The 19599-nt window shown below is 42.0% G+C and overlaps 1 protein-coding gene across 3 annotated transcripts in view; it reads left to right on the top strand.

Annotated features, from left to right (window-relative positions):
- ST8SIA5 (ST8 alpha-N-acetyl-neuraminide alpha-2,8-sialyltransferase 5) overlaps positions 1-19146 on the top strand; it is a 98586-nt gene extending 79440 nt beyond the window's left edge. For all 3 annotated transcript variants that reach the window (XM_030191919.1, XM_030191918.1, XM_030191917.1), the window contains 3 exons: positions 9589-9701; positions 15733-15825; positions 18684-19146. In XM_030191919.1, the coding sequence (XP_030047779.1) occupies positions 9589-9701; positions 15733-15825; positions 18684-19146 (669 nt within the window). The remainder of the gene's footprint in view (positions 1-9588; positions 9702-15732; positions 15826-18683) is intronic.
- The last annotated feature ends 453 nt before the right edge of the window (positions 19147-19599 follow it).

Below are 19599 nucleotides of genomic sequence, written 5' to 3'. Positions count from 1 at the left end.
CTCCAGGGGCAGTGACATAGAGGGGAGAGGAGGAGCAGCTGCAGAGACGTCAGCCAATGTGAGATGGCTGTGTATGGTGCGTTTTACTTTTAAGATTTTTTTTTTTGTTTTTTTCTTTACGTACCTGGCTGCTGCTGCTCAAAAGGAGAAGCAGCAGCAGGCGGACACCGTTAGTATTGGTGGTAGCGGTTTGCGAGGGGGTTGATGTGGGCGGGGGGATAGGGGCTTGGTGATGCGCCAGGGGGAGGGGGTTTCCCTACTCCTCCCCCTGTGTGGCTCTCGGATTGGCAGGGGAGGGGCTTGGGTGAAGCGCCAGGGGGGGGGGGGGTGGCACTGACCGCTGTTGTGATTCGTTGAGTGTCAGTGCTCTGCCCTCGATGTCATCACATTTGACGCGTGGGCGGGGCAGACACTCATGGACGAAAATCGATCTATGCCGCCTCACTTTTAGAACGTTGGGAAAGTGAGGCTTCATTAGAATGTTGGAGGTGCGTTTTCTATAGAGAGATTTCCTTTTTATTCTATTGTTATTTATTGTCTGTCTTATTTCCAATGGTTTGTGGTTTATTTTATTTAATATACCGCCTTTCCTCATATGATAACAAGATGGTGAACAATATACAATAAGTAAGAAAAAAACAGGGAGAAAGGAATGACATTATTTTAATAGGAAAGAAGAAGGAGCAGATGTTTGGATAGGTAGTATCCAGTAGGACTGCATGAGCTAATGGATCCCCAGATTATCATTAGGGCTGAACTGTATATTGTATGTCTTCTTGAAGAGGTAGATCTTCAGAACCGTTCTAAATTTGGGGTATGAGGCCTCAAGCTGGATTTATTTATTTATTAGGATTTATTTACTGCCTTTTTGAAGGAATTCACTCATGGCGGTGTACAGTAAAAATAGATCAAACATGAGCAGTAGGCAATTAGAGCAGTAAAAATATTCAAACAACAATACAAAGTATGGCATGGTATACTACTTGCAATGACAACACAATATGTACTAGAACATTATAATTGGTGGTGAGGGGTAAGGCAAAGTTGTAACGTATAGATGAGTAAGAAAGTAGGAAGAATTAGAAAGTAAGGTGATTGATTTGAAGAAAGTTGCGCGTCAGGTCAGAGAGATGGTTAAATACCATCTCAGCTAGGGTAGGAGTAGATAAACATGTCCCGCTGCAGTATGTGCAGCCTGAGTCAATCCTTGTGTGTGTGAGTGAGACTAACAAGTTAGTTACTTCTTCCAAGAGCCAAGCTTTCACCTGCTTCCTGAAGTACAGGTAGTTGTGTTAAGTGGAGCCTTTCAGGCAATGCATTCCAGAGTGTGGGGGCTACTCCAGAGAAGGCTCGCTTGCAGGTATCACATCGTGGATTGCAGAGGGAAGGGTGTTCCAGAGGCAGGGAGCAAGCCAAAGTGCGGTGTGGTGCTTAGTGGATTTATGGTGTACCTGTTTGAACGGAGGAACCCGAAGATGATTATCATTGAGACAGCGAAGCGCATTCTCAGGGGTATAGGGGATAAGCAGAGAAGAGGGATAAGCAGGGGTCCCTGAATAGAAAACCTTATGAATTAGAGAGAGGATTTTATGGCAAATTAAAGATTCAAAGTGGATTATAATAAACTTCGAGATATTAAAAGTAATATACTTTCCCAGTCCAATAGAATTATATTTTAAAATGTTACATCATCAAGGGTAGAGAATAAATTTGCCTCCTTCAAAAAATACATAAATCATTATTTAAACTAACCTAGGAAGCCCATGGTGTCTGCTAAAGGATATGTAGATTTGTTTTTGAAACCATTTGTGAAACTGATTCTTTTGTTTATGACTCAACTCATTTCTTAACTATCACCTTGATGGAAGCAAGTGAACGAGAAACATTATTTGTAACATTGTATGTGATTTCTTTGAGACAAATATTCCTTAAAATGACTGTTTTGTGGTTGTGAAGGTGCTTTTGGAGACTCGGTCACATTTTCATGATGTTTTAATGAGTTTCCTTATTAATTTAGCCTCAATAGTTTTGAAGAACATTTTTTTTCCTATTGAGGACTTTCTGTACAAATTTCAGGGGTTGCGATGGGGGCTAGTCTGGCTTAAAGTTTTATGCTGCATACTTCTAATTTTATTTTACTATAGCATGAGTCAGGACACCTTTGTCTAATAAGGTAACAACCTACTCAGCATTAGGGTGTTCCTTTGGATGGACTTAGGTCAGGTCAGATGCTTTTTATTTTGTGTGTATCCATTTGTATTGTGTTTTTGATCATGTGTAGAATTTCTGTTATCCAGGGGAACAGTCGATATGGGCCATTGCAACCAAAATGGGTGGGGAATCAGGAAGGTAGTGGTAGATTTTTGACGTCAATGCTGCTGCAGAAGAAAGAGGTAGTGTTATCTTCCTGTGTATTGTGAATTGGGATGGTTAATGCTAGATCAGTGAGAAACAAAACTGTTGTTATTAGAGATTTAATATTACAACATGACTTACCGGTTTGGGGGACTACAGAGTCCTGGTTGGAGCCCTTTGATATAGTTTTAGGAAGCGTGTGCTGCTTTGATGGTTTTAAGTGTGATTGGGGATGTAGGAATGGAAGGAGAGGTGGAGGTTTTTGTTTTGTTTAAATCTAGGGAAGATCTTCAGTTTGTAAAGATTTTTGATCAGGATTGTGACGAGGCTGATGTTTTGCTTCTAAAAGGTATGAATTGTTCATTTTGCCTGATGTACTGTCCTCCACAATATTGTAATGGTGATTGCTCTTTGTTATTAGCTCTTCTGGTGTCCCTTCATGTAGAGTTGTCTAGTTTGATGGTATTAGGAGATTTTAATATTCCGATATCCCCAGAGGCAGATATGTCTTATGTGTTGTGTTTATTTATTTATTGGAATTTATTAATCGCCTTTATGAAGCGATTCACCCAAGGCGGTGTACAGTAGGTACAGTTGAACATCAAACTTACAATTTTGTTGACAGCATAACAATAGTAAAATGTGCAAGTATAAACATAAATACAATGAAAGAGGAAAACGGCAAATTGAAACCTAATAATGGTTTCATGGTGTTATGGTCTTGAAGCTTCATTGGTAAAAGTTATGGATTAAGCAACACATCACGCAGGTCATGTGTTCGATCTGTTTTACCTTCCTATGCGATGGGCAGATGTAAAAGTTACTGTTCTACCACTGCCATGGTCTGACCATTTTTTAGTATTGTTTGCATTGGTATTGGAAAAGGCTTCTCAGAATGCTACTTGAAGACTAGGACAGTTAGACCATAGATTGATCCTGCCCCCTTATGGGAAAAATGGAATCCTTTGTTAGAAAATATTGTAAATTTGGAAAAGAAAGATGTAACTAGGCATTGAAATGACACTCTAACAAGTGCTTTAGATATGAAGGCTCAATGGTGAAAAGTAGTTGTGAGAAATGAGGGTGTAAGATCTGCTTCTTGGGTACCTCCAGGTTTGAGAAGTGTGCAACGGGAACTTAGGCAGGTAGAGAGGGAGTGACATAGGACCAAGGTCCTGGATGTTAGAGACTTTTTTTTTTTAATAGAAGTTGCATGAATATACGACAGTTATTACTAATGAGAGAGAGAAATATTTCCAACAATGGATTGTAGATTCTTTATTGTAAAGAATTATTCAGTAGTCAGGGCACTGGTTGATGAGAGGGGCCTATTAAGGACCAACCTTTTTCACCTGATGAGTATCGTGACTACTTTGTGCACAAAATACAACAAATTGTTGGGTCTTTTCCAAATGGAGGATGAGATTGTCCCAGTAGAGGTGGAAGGTTGTTGGGATAATTTTCCATTGGTATATGGGATGGAAGTTAAGAAGTACCTGCAGAAATGTCAGCCAACTGGTGCTATAGGTGATGTTTGTTCCCCAGCTTTATTGAGGAGTATGGGAAAGAATATTATTCTCTACTTAGTTCACATGATCAATTAGTTTTTGAAAATGTTTTTCTTCCAGAGGAATTGAAAGTAGACACAGTACACCATGTGGTAAAGGACTGGAAAGTGGGGTATAATGTTTTGTCAAATTATCACCCAATTTCTACCTTACCTATGCTAGCCAAGGTTTTAGAGCAGGCTGTTTATATAACGACTGGATGAATTTTTGTTAAAAGAATCATTATTGGATGAGCATCGATATGGATTTAGGAGGGCACACAGCACTGAAACTCTTATAGTGGCAACAGTTGATGAGGTAAGGCTAGGCCTAGATAAGCATCTAAACTATGTCTTTGTTTTTTTTTTTTTAGACATATCCGCTGCTTTTGATGCCTTGGATCATGGTGTTTTGTTGGAGTGCCATGGGGCATGTGGTATTAGGGGAACTGTTTTGTCATGGTTCAAGTCATTTGTGAGTGACAGAAAACAATTTGAGCTGGCTGGCTGGGTTCACATCAGGCTCTGCAACTTAGATTAAATAACTACATTTTCTGCTTATTTACAACCCAAACTTTTACAGACTTCTGCTCAGTCTGTGTTGAAGCACCAGTCCTCAGTTTTACTCAGAACTTCTTCCATTTTTGGCTGGAGAAAGGAAATTTTATCTCTCCTAAATAACTCTCCTAATGCACTGAGATTGGAGCTGGATCCTTATTTACATCTATCCTTCCTCTGGGACAATAAAGAAAATGCCTACAGCAACCAGCATCAATTGGACCATCCAAGGCTATCAGAACCAGAAACTCTAAAGTTCATACCTGCAATCTGTGAGTTAAAAAATTTATTTTAACTGCATAATCTACTTCTATAACTTTGAATCTTTTAGATTCCTTAAAACTAAAGGAAACCTATGCACTGTCTCCAAGAATTTCACATAGAAGTGCTAAGTGCAGCCATTTGTTTCTCTATTTGATGGAAGACTTTGATCTCACAGACCTAGTCTGAATTTACAACTTTAAAAGGTCTATTCTTTCAGCTATTAAAGCCTACACCCTGCATTGCCAACTAGGAAGACTGCTGATCTACAGGGTGTACTCCAAAGAGTGGATTGCAGCGCCACCCAGTGAAATTTTGCCTAACTAGCTTCTGACACAAAAATGTGTCATGCAAACATCCCAATGGTGTGTGGGAGAGGAAACCATAACCTCCACAAACCAAAGAGAAGGCTAAAGTGCAAGAGGTCAAACACCTACATAACAGGGTTTACCACTGGCTGAACTATGCCCAACAGGTTTCAACATCCAACATCAACCAAGACCAGGAAGACAGGGTGGAGGGGTAGCAGTCTTGATTCGGAACACAATCAAATTGCGCAGAATATCCATCCCCCCAGCTACATGGATCAGAATCTCTTTTAATCCAACTTGAAGAGGAGAAGCCAATCTGGCTGCTCATGGTATACAGAGCACCTCGTAACAACACATTATCTATGCAAGAACTCCTAGACCTGATTACTCAAGTGACCCTGAATTACCCTAGGTTGGTGATCATGGGAGACTTCAATCTACACATCAAAACCCCAGATACCACCACAGCTGCCTTTCTGGACACGATGGCAGCACTAGGATTTACACAGGTGATCAATTCTCCAACCCACGAAAAGGGTCTCATACTAGACCCGGTATTCTACAAAGGGGTGGATATCCCAGAATTCTGGGATAACAGTATTGAAATAACACCCCTATCATGGTCAGACCATTTTCTAATTAAATTCTCCTAAGTGACCACCTGAAACAAATGGCACCTCCCAGAGTTTGGAAGGAGGTCAGAGACAAAAAAAGCTGACCGCTGAGAATTTTCTAGAGGCCTTGGACTATCCACATGTAGATGAAAAGACAACAGTGTCAGAACAAGTTGACATCTGGATTACACACTTAGCCAAGACCTTAGAGAAAACAGCACCACTAAAAAAGGTCTTATACCCCACTCACAAACGCTCACCTTGGTTTTCTCCAGAACTTTGGATCCTTAAACACGAAGGACGAAAACTGGAAAGGAGATGGCGCAAATCTACCTGGATAAAGACAGGCTAAACTGCAGAAGCACATGGCAAAGTACCGCCAAGCCTTAACAGCAACCAAAAAACAGTATTTCTCTCAATGCATTGCACAGGCTGCCAATTCAACCAAGCAGCTGTTCAACATAGTAAACAGTCTACTGCAACCCCCACAACAAAACCAACCTCCCCAGTCTAAACTGAACTGCCATGATTTTGCTGCATACTTTGCCAACAAAATTAAAAGTCTCTACCAGGATTTACAGGCAATCCCACCCAGTGCCCAACCAGTCAACCAGGGGTGCACAAACTCGCCCCCTCCTAACAGAGACAGATGGAACACTTTTAACCTAATGACAGAGGAGAGCCTTGACAAACTCCTAAGAGACCTTCGACCAACTACCTGCTCCCTCAATCCCTGCCCATAAAAGATAGTGCAGCAGGCAAGTATGGGCCTTATAGAAGGCGCCACAAAAATTGTGAATACCTCTCGTTCTAATGGGCAACTACCAACAGTATTAAAAAGGACAGTGGTTCACCCTCTGCTGAAGAAAAACAACCTTGACCAGGACAAACTTGAAAATTACAGGCCAGTATCCAACATCCCATTTTTAGGGAAACTCATAGAACAAGCAGTCTGTGTTCAACTTAATGAATGGTTAGAAAAGAGTAACTGGATAGATCCATGTCAATCTGGATTCAGACCCAGTTATGGAACAGAAATGGTCCTCGTATCCCTGCTAGATGATCTTCATAGAAACTGAGACAAGGGATTCACCTCGATGTTAGTACTGCTAGATTTCTCAGCAGCTTTTGACACTGTGGATCATGATATCTTGCCTGCACGACTGACAGAAACAGGTATCAATGGTACAGAACTTGCTTGGTTCAGATCCTATCTATCAGACAGGCAACAAACCATATACTGTACCGTTCCCTTGGATTTTTGCGACCCAAGTGCATGACCCTGCATTTTTTTGGGATTAAACCTTAGTTGCCAAATATCGGTCCATTCCTCTAGCTTATCCTCCAGGGTGTCCACCCTGTTGCAGAGTTTAGTATCATCCACAAAGAGACAAACCTTACCAGTCAGTGCTTCTGCAATATCGCTCACAAAGACGTTAAAAAGAGCCGGCCCTAGGACCAATCCCTGCGGTACTTCACTAATGACCTCCTTTTCTTCAGAGCAAGCTCCATTTACCACCACCCTCTGTCTCCTACCATTCAACCAATTTTTTACCCAATCAGTTACTCTAGGTCCCGCACCAAGGGAACTCAATTTATTTATCAGTTGCCTGTGTGGAACCGTGTCAAAGGCTTTGCTGAAATCCAAGTATACCACATCAAGCGCCCCTCCCACATTCAACTGTTTGGTCACCCAGTCAAAGAAGACAGTCAGATTCGTCTGATACTTAACAAGCAATAATGAGCACTAATTGGCAATAATTAGAATTTACACGCACAACTCGCTAAGCATACTCTGAAATAAGCTGCACCTAAATTCTAATGTGTGCTGTTCAAAAGGGGCATGGCTATGGGCGGGGAAATAGGCATTTTTTAGATGTTCCCAAAACTACACGCGTAGTTATAGAATATGGCCCAGTGTGCATAAATCTACATGCAGGGATTTACGCCACATTTTCGTTGACAAGGCTTTGTTCTGTTTCTTTGAGTCTGACATTGTACGTGCAGGACGTCAGACTCAGAAACAGAACGAAGGAAGAAGAGGACCTTGGCGGTGTTGTGAAAGGGCCCCAAAGTTAGGGACATCACTTTCTCTAAGATTAATAGTTGCATAAAGAAAATTAGGGGCCCTTTTACAAAGGCACGTGAAAGCCTACGCGTGTGCAGCGTGCGTCAAATCGGCATTGCCGCCCAGCTAGTGTGTGTACCTGGTGGTAATTCCAAGTTTGGCGTGTGCTGAAAACATGCGGTAGAAAATCATTTTCTATTTTCTACCACGGGGGCATTCCCGGCGGTAATCGGCAGTTGGTGCATGCTGGATGGTTACTGCGTAGGTAACGCGTGAGCCCTTACTGCTAAGTCAGTGGGTGGCGTTAAGGGCTCAGGCTGTAAATAAACGCACACTGGTTTTAATTTTGCCGCACGTCCATTTCCCGGCCCCAACCCCCCCCCCCCTCACTTTTTTTTCCAGGCGAGTTGGAGAAATGGTCCAATACACGTGCCCACACTACCGCAGGCCACTTTTTGGTGCACCCTTATGAAAGGGCCCCTTAGTTCTTAGTCTAAATCCTTTTTGTCTTAAGCTTAACACAGATAAAAATAAGGTTCTCTGCTTTAGTCAGAATATTAATAATATTCCGGTTTATATTTCCTGCGGTGATGGTACTCAGCTTCCAACTGAAAGATCTTCTAGGGTACTTGGAGTTATGCTAGATGCTGCTTTGAGAATGAATTTTCAGATTAAACATCTTACATTCAAATTATGTTCAGTTTTGTAACTTTTGTAAGTTTTTATTATAATTATTTATAATTTTGTCTGGTTTTTTTTTAGTCGGAAAGATATAACCCTTTTGTTATTGTTAGTTCCTGATTAGTGAATCAGTTTTTAAAATTTTTTGTTAACCTGTCGTGAACCTCTATTTAGGGATAAAGTGGACTATAAGTAATCATCATTATCAAAAGCAGCTCAGTGCTGAATAGCCTTGTTTACCAATCTCTTTGATTTTCTATAAAGTTAGATGATCACACTATTATTTTGTGTATCCCTAGTTAGTGAAATTATCAGTTTTTGGTTCAGGTTTTGTTTATATTTTTAAATACACATATTTTGCAGTTTTTATGCCTGTTATATACTTGGTTAAGACTTTTGTATATGCATATGCAAGTATTTTTACTTTAGGGCTCCTTTTACTAAGGTGCGCTAATGGATTTAGTGCATGCTAATGATTAGTATACGCTCAATGCTAAGAAGCCCATTTTATTCCTATAGGCTTCTTAGGGCCATGTTTAGTAAGCCGAGCTAGAGGTGCATTAGCGTTTTTATCGCGCGCTAAGTATTAGCATACACTAACCATGTAGACTTCTATAATATTCTTATGGGGGTCTACACAGTGCGAGCTAAAAATGCTAGCGCACCTTAGTAAACAGGGTCCTTAACATTTAGCACAAGCTAATCATTAATGTGTGCTAAATCCATTAGCACATCTTTTTTTTGTTACATTTGTACCCTGCGCTTTCACACTCATGGCAGGCTCAATGCAGCTTACATGGGGCAATGGAGGGTTAAGTGACTTGCCCAGAGTCACAAGGAGCTGCCTGTGCCAGGAATTGAACTCAGTTCCTCAGAACCAAAGTCCACCACCCTAACCACTAGGCCACTCCTCCACTCCTAAGTAAAAGGAACCCTTAATGTTTATCTTAAAATTTAAATTACATGTTATTTTAATAAAAAGTTTTTTATGAATATTTGTTGGGTCATTTCCACACCAAAGATATTATCAGTAATATCTCCTGGTTGATCTTCCTTCCTTCTCACCTTCACTTGTCTTGTGTATTGTGCATGTTGTAGAGATTGTTTTTCCTGTTGTGTACTTTAGTCATTTTAACCTTTTATTTTTAAATTTTTTTAATGTATGTATTTTTACCCTTTTGTTTTTAACTACAGGAAATGCCATACTACCGTTCCCAGTTTAAGAAATGTGCTGTCGTTGGCAATGGAGGAATACTAAAGAACAGTCGATGTGGAAGGGAGATCGACAGTGCAGATTTTGTCTTTCGGTAACTCAACTAGTGCAGCGCTTCTTTTAACTTTGGGCCACATCTCTCTTCTGTGATATAAAATTATGGCCATGAGAAAGAGGGAGGGAGTGTATATGTATGTGTGTTTTGAACTTCCAAGTGCCACAATACCAGGGACGAGCAGTTCTATTTCCAATAATCTTTTGATCAACTCACTGTCATGTTGCTATTACGTTACTGTCAATTGTTTTTGTTTGTTTTATAAGACAGTATTTGTTCTTTGATTTACGTGGTTGTGTGGATGTGAGTACACATGTGACCTTCCATTCTGCTCGGGTTCAGAGAAGCATCTTAGACTGAGTCTTGTGTGCTTTGACGTTAGGTCTTCAGCCCCATCTAGTGACTGCAGAGCCATTGTGCATTATAAATGTTTTCTCATAGGAACTCTTTAATTAATTAATAACTGCAGCATATAAATTGCTCTTTTATAGTGATCATGCAAACACGTTAAAGCTGACAAGTTTGTTTATATATTTATTTGTGGATATTTACGTTTTACTGATTGAAGAATTCTCCCTCACTGTGGATTACAAAAACAAAACAAACAAATAATCCCAAAACAAACAACAAATCCCCAAACAAAATATTATCAGATAAATATAAGTAACTGACAATAAACCACATAATGCACAAGATTATAAATAAAATGAGCGCAAAGTTGAAAGCATATCTAATAAAAGGAATGGGTGAACATTTGATTGTATCTTCCTATATCTTGTGATTATATTGACCTACAATAATCTTTGTACATCTGAGACTCTTCAGTACATTTACATTGCAAGAAGAGGTTTTTAGCGTAATTTTGGTCTAGTGTAAAGATGCTTCAGATTTAAAAATGAAGCACATGCAACTTTGGTACTGGACCCAACCTTTAATACTTTTCTCCCCGTAGTATTTATTTATTTTTCCAATTCATTTCCCACCTTTTCATTGACCAGCTCAAAGCTAGAAACAACAGATATTAATAGATTATTTATTTATTTACAGTTTTTTTCTTAGATCATTTTTCAAGTGTAGTAGATCAATCAAAATGGTTTATATTGGTTCAGTTCCAAAACTAGAATAACAATCTAGTTACGCTTAATAAATAAAAAAAAGTTAACAGTAATACAATCAGAAAATGTCATCTTGCCAAATTCATCAGTGACAAACCCAGACATTTATAACCTCTCAACAAAAACAATGGAGTCTTGTCATAATCCCTGAACCCAGAGTAAAAAAAGTAAAAAGAAAAATATGAAAATGATAAATATGTTCAAAAACACTAATGGACCCTTTTACTAAAGACTTCTTTTATCAAGCCATGCCAGCGGTTGCCATGTAGCAATGCTGATGGGGCCCATTCAAAGTTACTGGGCTTTGTCAGCATTACCGCACCAGGAGCCGCTGGCGCGGCTTGGTAAAAGAGGCCCGAAGGGGTGATAGGGCTACCTTACAGGTAGCAAGCGTCAAAACAGCACCACTGTGGGGCACGCTGAGGCATCCTGCGGTATTGCTGATATAGATGTGCTGAACCCCACGCTAGAAAATACAAATTATTTTCTAGCGTGGCAGAGAGTAGGCGTGCTCAGCTATTGCCGCGCGCTGCCTGATTACCGCAGGAGTAGCATTTGAGCCCTTACCAGCAACTAAATAGGTGACATGTAAGCCGCATTGAGCCTGCCATGAGTGGGAAAGCGCGGGGTACAAATGTTAACAAAAATAACAAAAAATAAAATAACAGTGAAACAGCTTTCACTAGAGTGGAGGAGTGGCCTAGTGGTTAGAGCACCGGTCTTGCAATGCTGAGGCGGCCAGTTGAAATCCCACTGCTGCTCCTTGTGATCTTGGGCAAGTCACTTAACCCTCCATTGTCTCAAGTACAAACTTAGATTGTGAGGCTTCCTGGGACAGAGAAATATCCAGAGTACCTGAATGTAACTCACCTTGAGCTACTACTGAAAAAGGTGTGAGCAAAATTTGAGATTCTACATGGGATGTTGCTATTCCACTAGCAGCATTCCATGTAAATGTAGAAGCCTGCCCTTGCAGATCAGCAATGCAGCTGCACAGGCTTCTTCTGTTTCTGTGAGTCTGACGTCCTGCACGTATGTGCAGGACGTCAGACTCACAGGAACAGAAGCCTGTGGCCACGTTGCTGATCCGTAAGGGCAGGCCTCTACATGGAATGTTGCTGTAGTGGAGGAGTGGCCTATGGTCTTGCAATCCAGAGGTGGTCAGTTCAAATCCCACCACTGCTCCTTGTGATCTTGGGCAAGTCACTTAACCCTCCATTGCCTCAGGTACAAACTTAGATTGTGAGGTTTCCTGGGACAGAGGAACATCCAGTGTACCTAAATGTAACTCACCTTGAGCTACTAATGAAAAGGTGTGAGCAAAAATTCAAATAAATAAATTTGACCACAGACTCTTCTTTATCTCTCTTGCCTCTTACTCCCTCATCTTTATTGTATATTTTATTATGTAACCACTCACTTTTTTATTGTGTAAACCAATTAGATGACTAGGCCTTGCAGCACTATATCAAGAATCTGAAATAAAAAATAAATAAAATAAATTCATCATGGTATAGTAAGCAAACACTTGTAAAACAAAACTTTCTACTTTCCAAAAAGTCAAATTTCACAGATTCTGTTTTACTAGAAAAAACAAACAAACATTAAAAGCTTCAGTTCAGGTTACCGTTATTTTTTTAAAAAGGTGTCTAACCCTATTTTATCAGTTTTCATTTGTTTCATTGGTAAAGCAGTCTTTAAGTTGTGCTTGAAACAGAACCACCTTTAAGATCTACAGTCAAGACAATTTCCAAAGTATGTAATTAGTGTCTGTATAAGAAACAGGGATCTGTTTCATGCAGTATATAGTGTTTGCACTATGGTTCTGACAGTTTAATCTTCAAAGGGAAACTTTCAGGCCAGTGACATAGCCATGGGGGTGGCCTTTGGGGGCCCCCCAAATTCTGCTAGTTTGGCTAACAGGGGTCCCCAAGCCCGGCGAGCAGAAGCTTTCCTGCGCCCGGGGTGGGAAGCAGGACAGGCAGTGCAAAGACAAGTATCACTGCAGGATGGCCCCTGCTGGTCGGGCTTGGGGATCCCCACGAGCTCAGGTATGTGGGGTTGCAGTGGAGGTAGAGAGTGGCTAGGAGGTGGGGCAAAATGTGCTCCCCCCCCCCCCCCACTTTGAGCTCAGGCCCACCTCAAAATCGAGGTCTGGCTATGCCTCTGCTTTGGGACGATATTCAGCCACTATGGCAGTTTATTTATTTTTTTTATAAAGGCTGGGTGCAGTAAACTAAAATAAATCGATTTATTCAGCATGGGTAACCAAATAGTGGCTGGCATTGAATATCCAGGAAGAGCAGTGACCAGCACTGCTATCCAGATAGTGCTGTGATTGAACTTGCTATCCATATAGCTAACTGTACTGTCCTCAATTTATCCAGATAGTAATGATATTAAGCCTGCTATCCATATAGCTAATTGTATAGAGTTAGGACAGCTTTTCTGCTGACTTCACATTATCCGGATATTGATAATACTGAGCATAGTATCTGTACATAAGTACATAAGTATTGCCATACTGGGAAAGACCAAAGGTCCATCGAGCCCAGCATCCTGTTTCCAACAGTGGCCAATCCAGGTCACCGGCAAGATGCCAAAAATGTACAAAACATTTTATACTGGATAACTAAATGTATAGACTTAGGGCAGGCTTTTTATTCTTCTCACTTTATCCGGATAGTAATGATATCACGTCTGCTATCCAAATAGTTAACTTTATAGAGATGGGACTGCCTTTTACGCGCCCCATTTTGCCCGGATATTGATAATACTGAGCACAGTATCTGGATAACTAACTGTATAGACTTAAGACAGGCTTTTTACTGTCCTCACTTTATCCGGATAGTAATGATATTTCCCCCTGATATTCAAAACTATTTAACCAGTCAGTTAAATAAATTGTAAGTGCCTAACTGTGGATATTCATTGGGAGATAACCAGTTATCTTCAGCTGAATATCCTGGTTAGCGGCTAGCCGTGTGGCATTGCTGGTTAGCGTGGATATTCAGCGCCAAACCAGCTGTGTTGAGTGATCAAAATAGGCTTCTTAAAATAGCAGGCCTATCTTTGACCATTAAAAAGTTATCTGATTAGCATTGAGTATCAGCATAGCTGGATAACTTTTTTTATGGCCAAAATATCCATGTATTCAATGCTGGTCACTGGAAAGAGTCTGGCATTGAATATCTAGTTTTAACGCCGGCAGCGGACAGCAACTGCACTACCCACCACTGGCTGAATATCAGGCTCAATGAGTCTACTATCCATATAGAGTTAGGACAGCCTTATTACTGTCCTCACTTTATCTGAATAGTAATGATATCAAGCCATTTATCCATATAGTTAACTGTATAGAGTTAGAACAGCCTTTATACTGTCCTCACTTTATCTGGATAGTAATCATATTGAGTCTGCTATCTGTATAGTTAACTGTATAGGGTTAGGAGTGGAGGAGTAGCCTAGTGGCTAGTGCAGCGGACTTTGATCCTGGGGAACTGGGTTTGACTCCCACTGTAGCTCCTTGCTATCTCACTTGATCTGGAAAGTTATCTACTTAGGACATTGCTTCTCAACCCTCTCCTGGAAGCACAGTGTTAATGTAAGCCACTCAGGTTTGCAGGATTACTACAATGAGTATGCATGACATAAATCTGCATATACTGAATACCAATTGGATGCAAATTTATCTCACGCATATCTAATCCTGAAAACCCAAGTGGCTTTGTGTGTGTGCAGGAGAGGGTTGAGTAGCACTGGGTTAGGAGACCAGATGACCACTGGAGGGAATCGGGGATGACCTCCCCTGACTCCCCCAGTGGTCACTAACCCCCTCCCACCACAAAAAATGAAGTTTCTCAACTTTTTATTTTCACCCTCAAATGTCATACCCAGCTCCCTGACAGCAGTATGCAGGTCACTGGAGGAGTTGTTAGGGGGTGCAGTGGACTTCAGGCAGGTGGACCCAGGCCCATCCCCCCTACCTGTTACAATTGTGCTGCTTAATGCTTATTAGTCGTCCAACCCCCCCAAACCCACTGTACCCACATGTAGGTGCCCCCCTTCACTCCTTAGGGCTATAGTAATGGTGTAGACTTGTGGGCAGTGGGTTTTGAGAGGGATTTGGGGGGCTCAACACACAAGGGAAGGGTGCTATGCACCTGGGAGCTCTTTTACCTTTTTGTTTGGTTTTGTAAAAGTGCCCCCTAGGGTGCCCGGTTGATGTCCTGGCATGTGAGGGGGACCAGTGCACTATGAATCCTGGCCCCTCCCACGAACAAATGCCTTGGATTTATTCGTTTTTGAGCTGGGCGCTTTCATTTTCCATTATCGCTGAAAAACAAAAACGCCCAGCTCACACATTGTTGAATAAAACATGGGCGTCTATTTTTTCCCAAAATACGGTTCGGTCCGCCCCTTCACGGACCCGTTCTTGGAGATAAACTCCCATGGAGATAGGCGTTTTTGTTCAATTATGCCCCTCCTTATATCACCTTTATTCAACAAACTTCTGGCTCTGCCCTTAGTCCGTCCCAGCATTGCTTAGGTAGCACTGGGGAAGTCTGCAATGTTTTTGAGCAACATTATCTGGATAGTGCCATTAAAAATCAAGGAATGGACCTGGTCAGCTTCTATTATTTATTTATTTTTGTTACATTTGTACCCCATGCTTTCCCACTCATGGCAGGCTCAATGTGGCTTACATGGGGCAATGGAGAGTTAAGTGACTTGCCCAGAGTCACAAGGAGCTGCCTGTGCCTGAAGTGGGAATCAAACTCAGTTCTTCAGTTCCCCAGGACCAAAGTCCACCACCCTAACCACTAGATTATCTGGATCACAGGTGGTGCTCTATGGATAAGTGCATTTGAATGTTGGGTCTCTTGTTGACAGGACTGATTTCACCCCTTGAGCTTAAATGCTGAAATACTGAAAGCCTTTTGTTGTTCTATTAGGTGCAACTTGCCTCCTATATCTCACAAGTATGTGCTGGATGTTGGCTTAAAGACGGACGTGGTGACAATCAATCCCAGTATAATCACTGAAAGGTCGGTACTGCTTTCGCTGGGCTTCTGGACTTTGTGGCTAAGATCTGAATGCAGAGTCTCAGCTATTATTATTATTATTTATTTATTACATTTGTACCCCGCTCTTTCCCACATACATACACATAGTGCGGTTTACATAGTAAAAGAAAGCTATGAGCTGAGGATAGTCTCTCTTCTTGATCTCTATGCTAAAATTAAGAGTATGAGAAACGTTGGAGAAGAGGCTGAGTGGGTTCATACCCTGCAAATAGATTCCCACTGGTGGCATAATATTACACTTTCTTTTGATTGAAACAATTTTTATTGAACAAAAAAAAAATAACAGTCAAATCAACAAAGTCTGAATTGATCATTATTTAACAATATAGTGCAACCTACCAGCCACCCTCCCACCTATCGAATAGACCCACACTAAAATGATTAATTGAACATCCTGATAAATCCAGCAGACAAACAAAACGTACGTAGATGCTCCTTTTCATTTTGATGTCAAGTCCAACAGGATTATGCTTTCTTTTATAAATTGTTTCTGAATCAAGTCCTGATTTTTTGCAGATTATGTCCAATTAGGTTGAAGATCCCAGTCTTCAAGTAAAGCCCACCTAACCATAGAAACAAAGAAAAATGTAGGCAGATAAAGACTATCCTGCTTATTTTCGAATGAGAAGGCCGGCCATCTTCCGACACAAATCGGGAGATGGCCGGCCATCTCCTAAACCCGGCCAAATCAGTATAATGGAAAGCCGATTTTGGCCGGCTTCAACTGCTTTCCGTCGCGGAGCCAGGCAAACTTCAAGGGGGCGTGTTGGCAGAGTACAGAAGGCGGGACGGGGGCATGGTTATGAGATGGCTGGCTTCGCCTGATAATGGAAAAAAGAAAGCCGGCCCTGACAAGCATTTGGCCGACTTTACTTGGTCCCTTTTTGTTCACGACCAAGCCTCAAAAAGGTGCCCCAACTGACCAGATGACCACTGGAAGGAATTGGGGATCACCTCCCCTTACTCCCCCAGTGGTCACCAACCCCCTCCACACAAAAATGAAAAATAAAAAACCTTTTTTTGCCAGTCTCTATGCCAGCCTCAAATGTCATACCCAGCTCCATCACAGCACTATGCAGGTCCCTGCAGCAGTTTTTAGTGGGTGCAGTGCACTTCAGGTAGGTGGACCCAGGCCCATCCCCCCCTACCTGTTACACTTGTGGTGGTAAATGGGAGCCCTCCAACCTCCCCCCCGCCAAACCCACTGTACCCACATGTAGGTGCCCCCCTTCATCCCTAAGGGGTATGGTAGTGGTGTACAGTTGTAGTGAGTGGGTTTTGGGGGGATTTGGGGGGCTCAGCACCAAAGGTAAGTGAGCTATGCACCTGGAAGCAATTTGTGAAGTCCACTTCAGTGCCCCCTAGGGTGCCCTGTTGGTGTCCTGGCATGTCAGGGGGACCAGTGCACTACAAATGCTGGCTCCTCCCATGACCAAATGGCTTGCATTTGGCCGGGTTTGAGATCGCCGGCATTAGTTTCCATTATGGCTGAAAACCAGTGCCGGCCAGCTCTAAAGCCGGCCCAAATGTTGACATTTGGCTGGCTCTGACCGTATTATCAAAACAAAAGATGGCCGGCCATCTTGTTTCGATAATACGGTGGGGACGCTGCTTTACAGGGCCGGCCTTGAAGATGGCCGCCCTTGTAGATGGCTGGCCCCGTTTGATTATGCCCCTCTATATGGCCTATCTAGTCTTCCCATCCATACTATCTACTGCCCCTTTCTTTCTCTTAGAGATCCGATGTACTTGCCCCAAACCTTTTTCAATTCAGATACAGTCTTCGTTTCCATTACCTCCACCAGGAAGCCATTCAGTGCATTTACCACTCTTTCCATGAAGATGTATTTCCTTATGTTACTCCTGAGTCTGTCCCCTTTCACCTTGATCCTATGCCCCTTCCTGAGTGGAGGAGTAGCCTAGTGGTTAGTGCAGTGGACTTTGATCCTGGGGAACTGGGTTCAATTCCCACTGCAGCTCCTTGTGGATGTGAGCAAGTCACTTAATCCTCCATTGCCCCTGGTACAAAATAAGTACCTGTATATATGTAAACTGCTTTGAATGTAGTTGCAAAATACCACAGAAAGGCAGTATATCAATTTCCATTTCCCCTTTCCCTTTTATTCCAGAGCTTCCTTTCAGTTGAAAGGGACTCTACCATATGTCTCCTCTCCCGCCTTTCATTCAAAGTATACATATTGAGATCTTTAAATCTGTCCCCATACTCTTTATGACCACCGACTGACTCCTCTGGACCAACTCCATCCTGTACAAGAAGGTGTGGTCTGCACTCCAAATAAGTTCTCCCCCTATGGTGTGTTGGTAAATCTTTAAATGGCTCTCTCTCCAAAAAAAAAAAAAGAAAAGAAAACCCAACCCCCAAAAACAAAAACTTGTATATATGTATATAACTTTATTATACATCTTATTGGTACAAAAGTGCATTGCCCCCATTCTGCTTGCAGAAACAGCAGAACCAGAGTAAACGCCGTGAACGGGCTGGAGGTAGGAAGGGGGGCAGCATGTCGACATTGGGGTGAGGAGCGGCATCTTGGCCTGGGGGGCGGGGCGACATCTTTGCTTCTCCTCAGGTGGCATCTTGCCTTGGACTGGCCCTGAATGCTGTCCAGGTATATTCAGTGCCATCCTGATAGCAGAGCTGAATAGATGTAATTTGTTTAAATGCCACAGCCGACATTTTATACAAATACTTGCTGCAGTGTTTAAATATTATCCTAATTTAATTTTATGGCATTGACAAGAAACATGATGGTCGCTTTGATGATTCATGCTTGCTTTTTTTGTTTTTTTTATTATAGATTTCATAGGCTGGAGAAATGGAGGAAACCTTTTTATGAAGTTTTGCAGGTGTATGAAAATGCCTCTGTCTTGCTGCCTGCATTCTACAACACTCGTAACACAGATGTCTCCATTCGGGTCAAGTATGTGCTGGATGACTTTGAGTCCCAGCAGGCTGTATATTACTTTCACCCACAATATCTCATCAACGTGTCACGGTTCTGGTTCGTTCAGGGAGTGCGGGCCAAACGGATCAGCAGTGGCCTGATCCTGGTGACTGCGGCGCTGGAGCTCTGTGAAGAGGTGCACCTTTTTGGTTTCTGGGCGTTCCCCATGAACCCCTCAGGAATTTTTATCACTCATCATTATTACGACAATGTCAAACCCCGGCCTGGTTTTCACTCCATGCCATCGGAGATCTTCAATTTCCTGCACATGCACAGTAAGGGCATCTTACGGGTTCACACGGGTTCTTGCAGCTGATGATGAGGAGAACTCTACTGGAAAGGCCTGTAACAGGATATATACATGAAGGAGGTTTGATGGCAATGCCTTCAGACAGAAAATATGCAATAATCGTTGGACATAATGTTCTCAAAATATAACTACCACTCCATGCTGGATTTCTCCTGCTGGTCAAGCAGGTGGAATAACTGCGTGACGCAAAGATCACAGGATTATCAACACTGCCCTGGAAACTACAAGGAAGGAAGCACATCTGACAAACTCAAGAAACACTCCCAGGGGCAACACACACACACCCACATTCTCCTCACATCTCCACATTTTCATATACTCACATACACATACCTCACACCACATCATACTTTTATATATTCATATAAATAGACACACACCACCACACCCCAACACTCCCAAAACTCATATAAATACACACACGCCCACACACACACACACACACTATCATATACTTAC

Source organism: Microcaecilia unicolor, chromosome 2 (assembly GCF_901765095.1).
Source record: "Microcaecilia unicolor chromosome 2, aMicUni1.1, whole genome shotgun sequence".
NCBI classification, from domain to species: Eukaryota; Metazoa; Chordata; class Amphibia; order Gymnophiona; family Siphonopidae; genus Microcaecilia; species Microcaecilia unicolor.
Note: the sequence above shows the minus strand (reverse complement) of the source record. Positions and strands in the feature narration are given on the sequence as shown.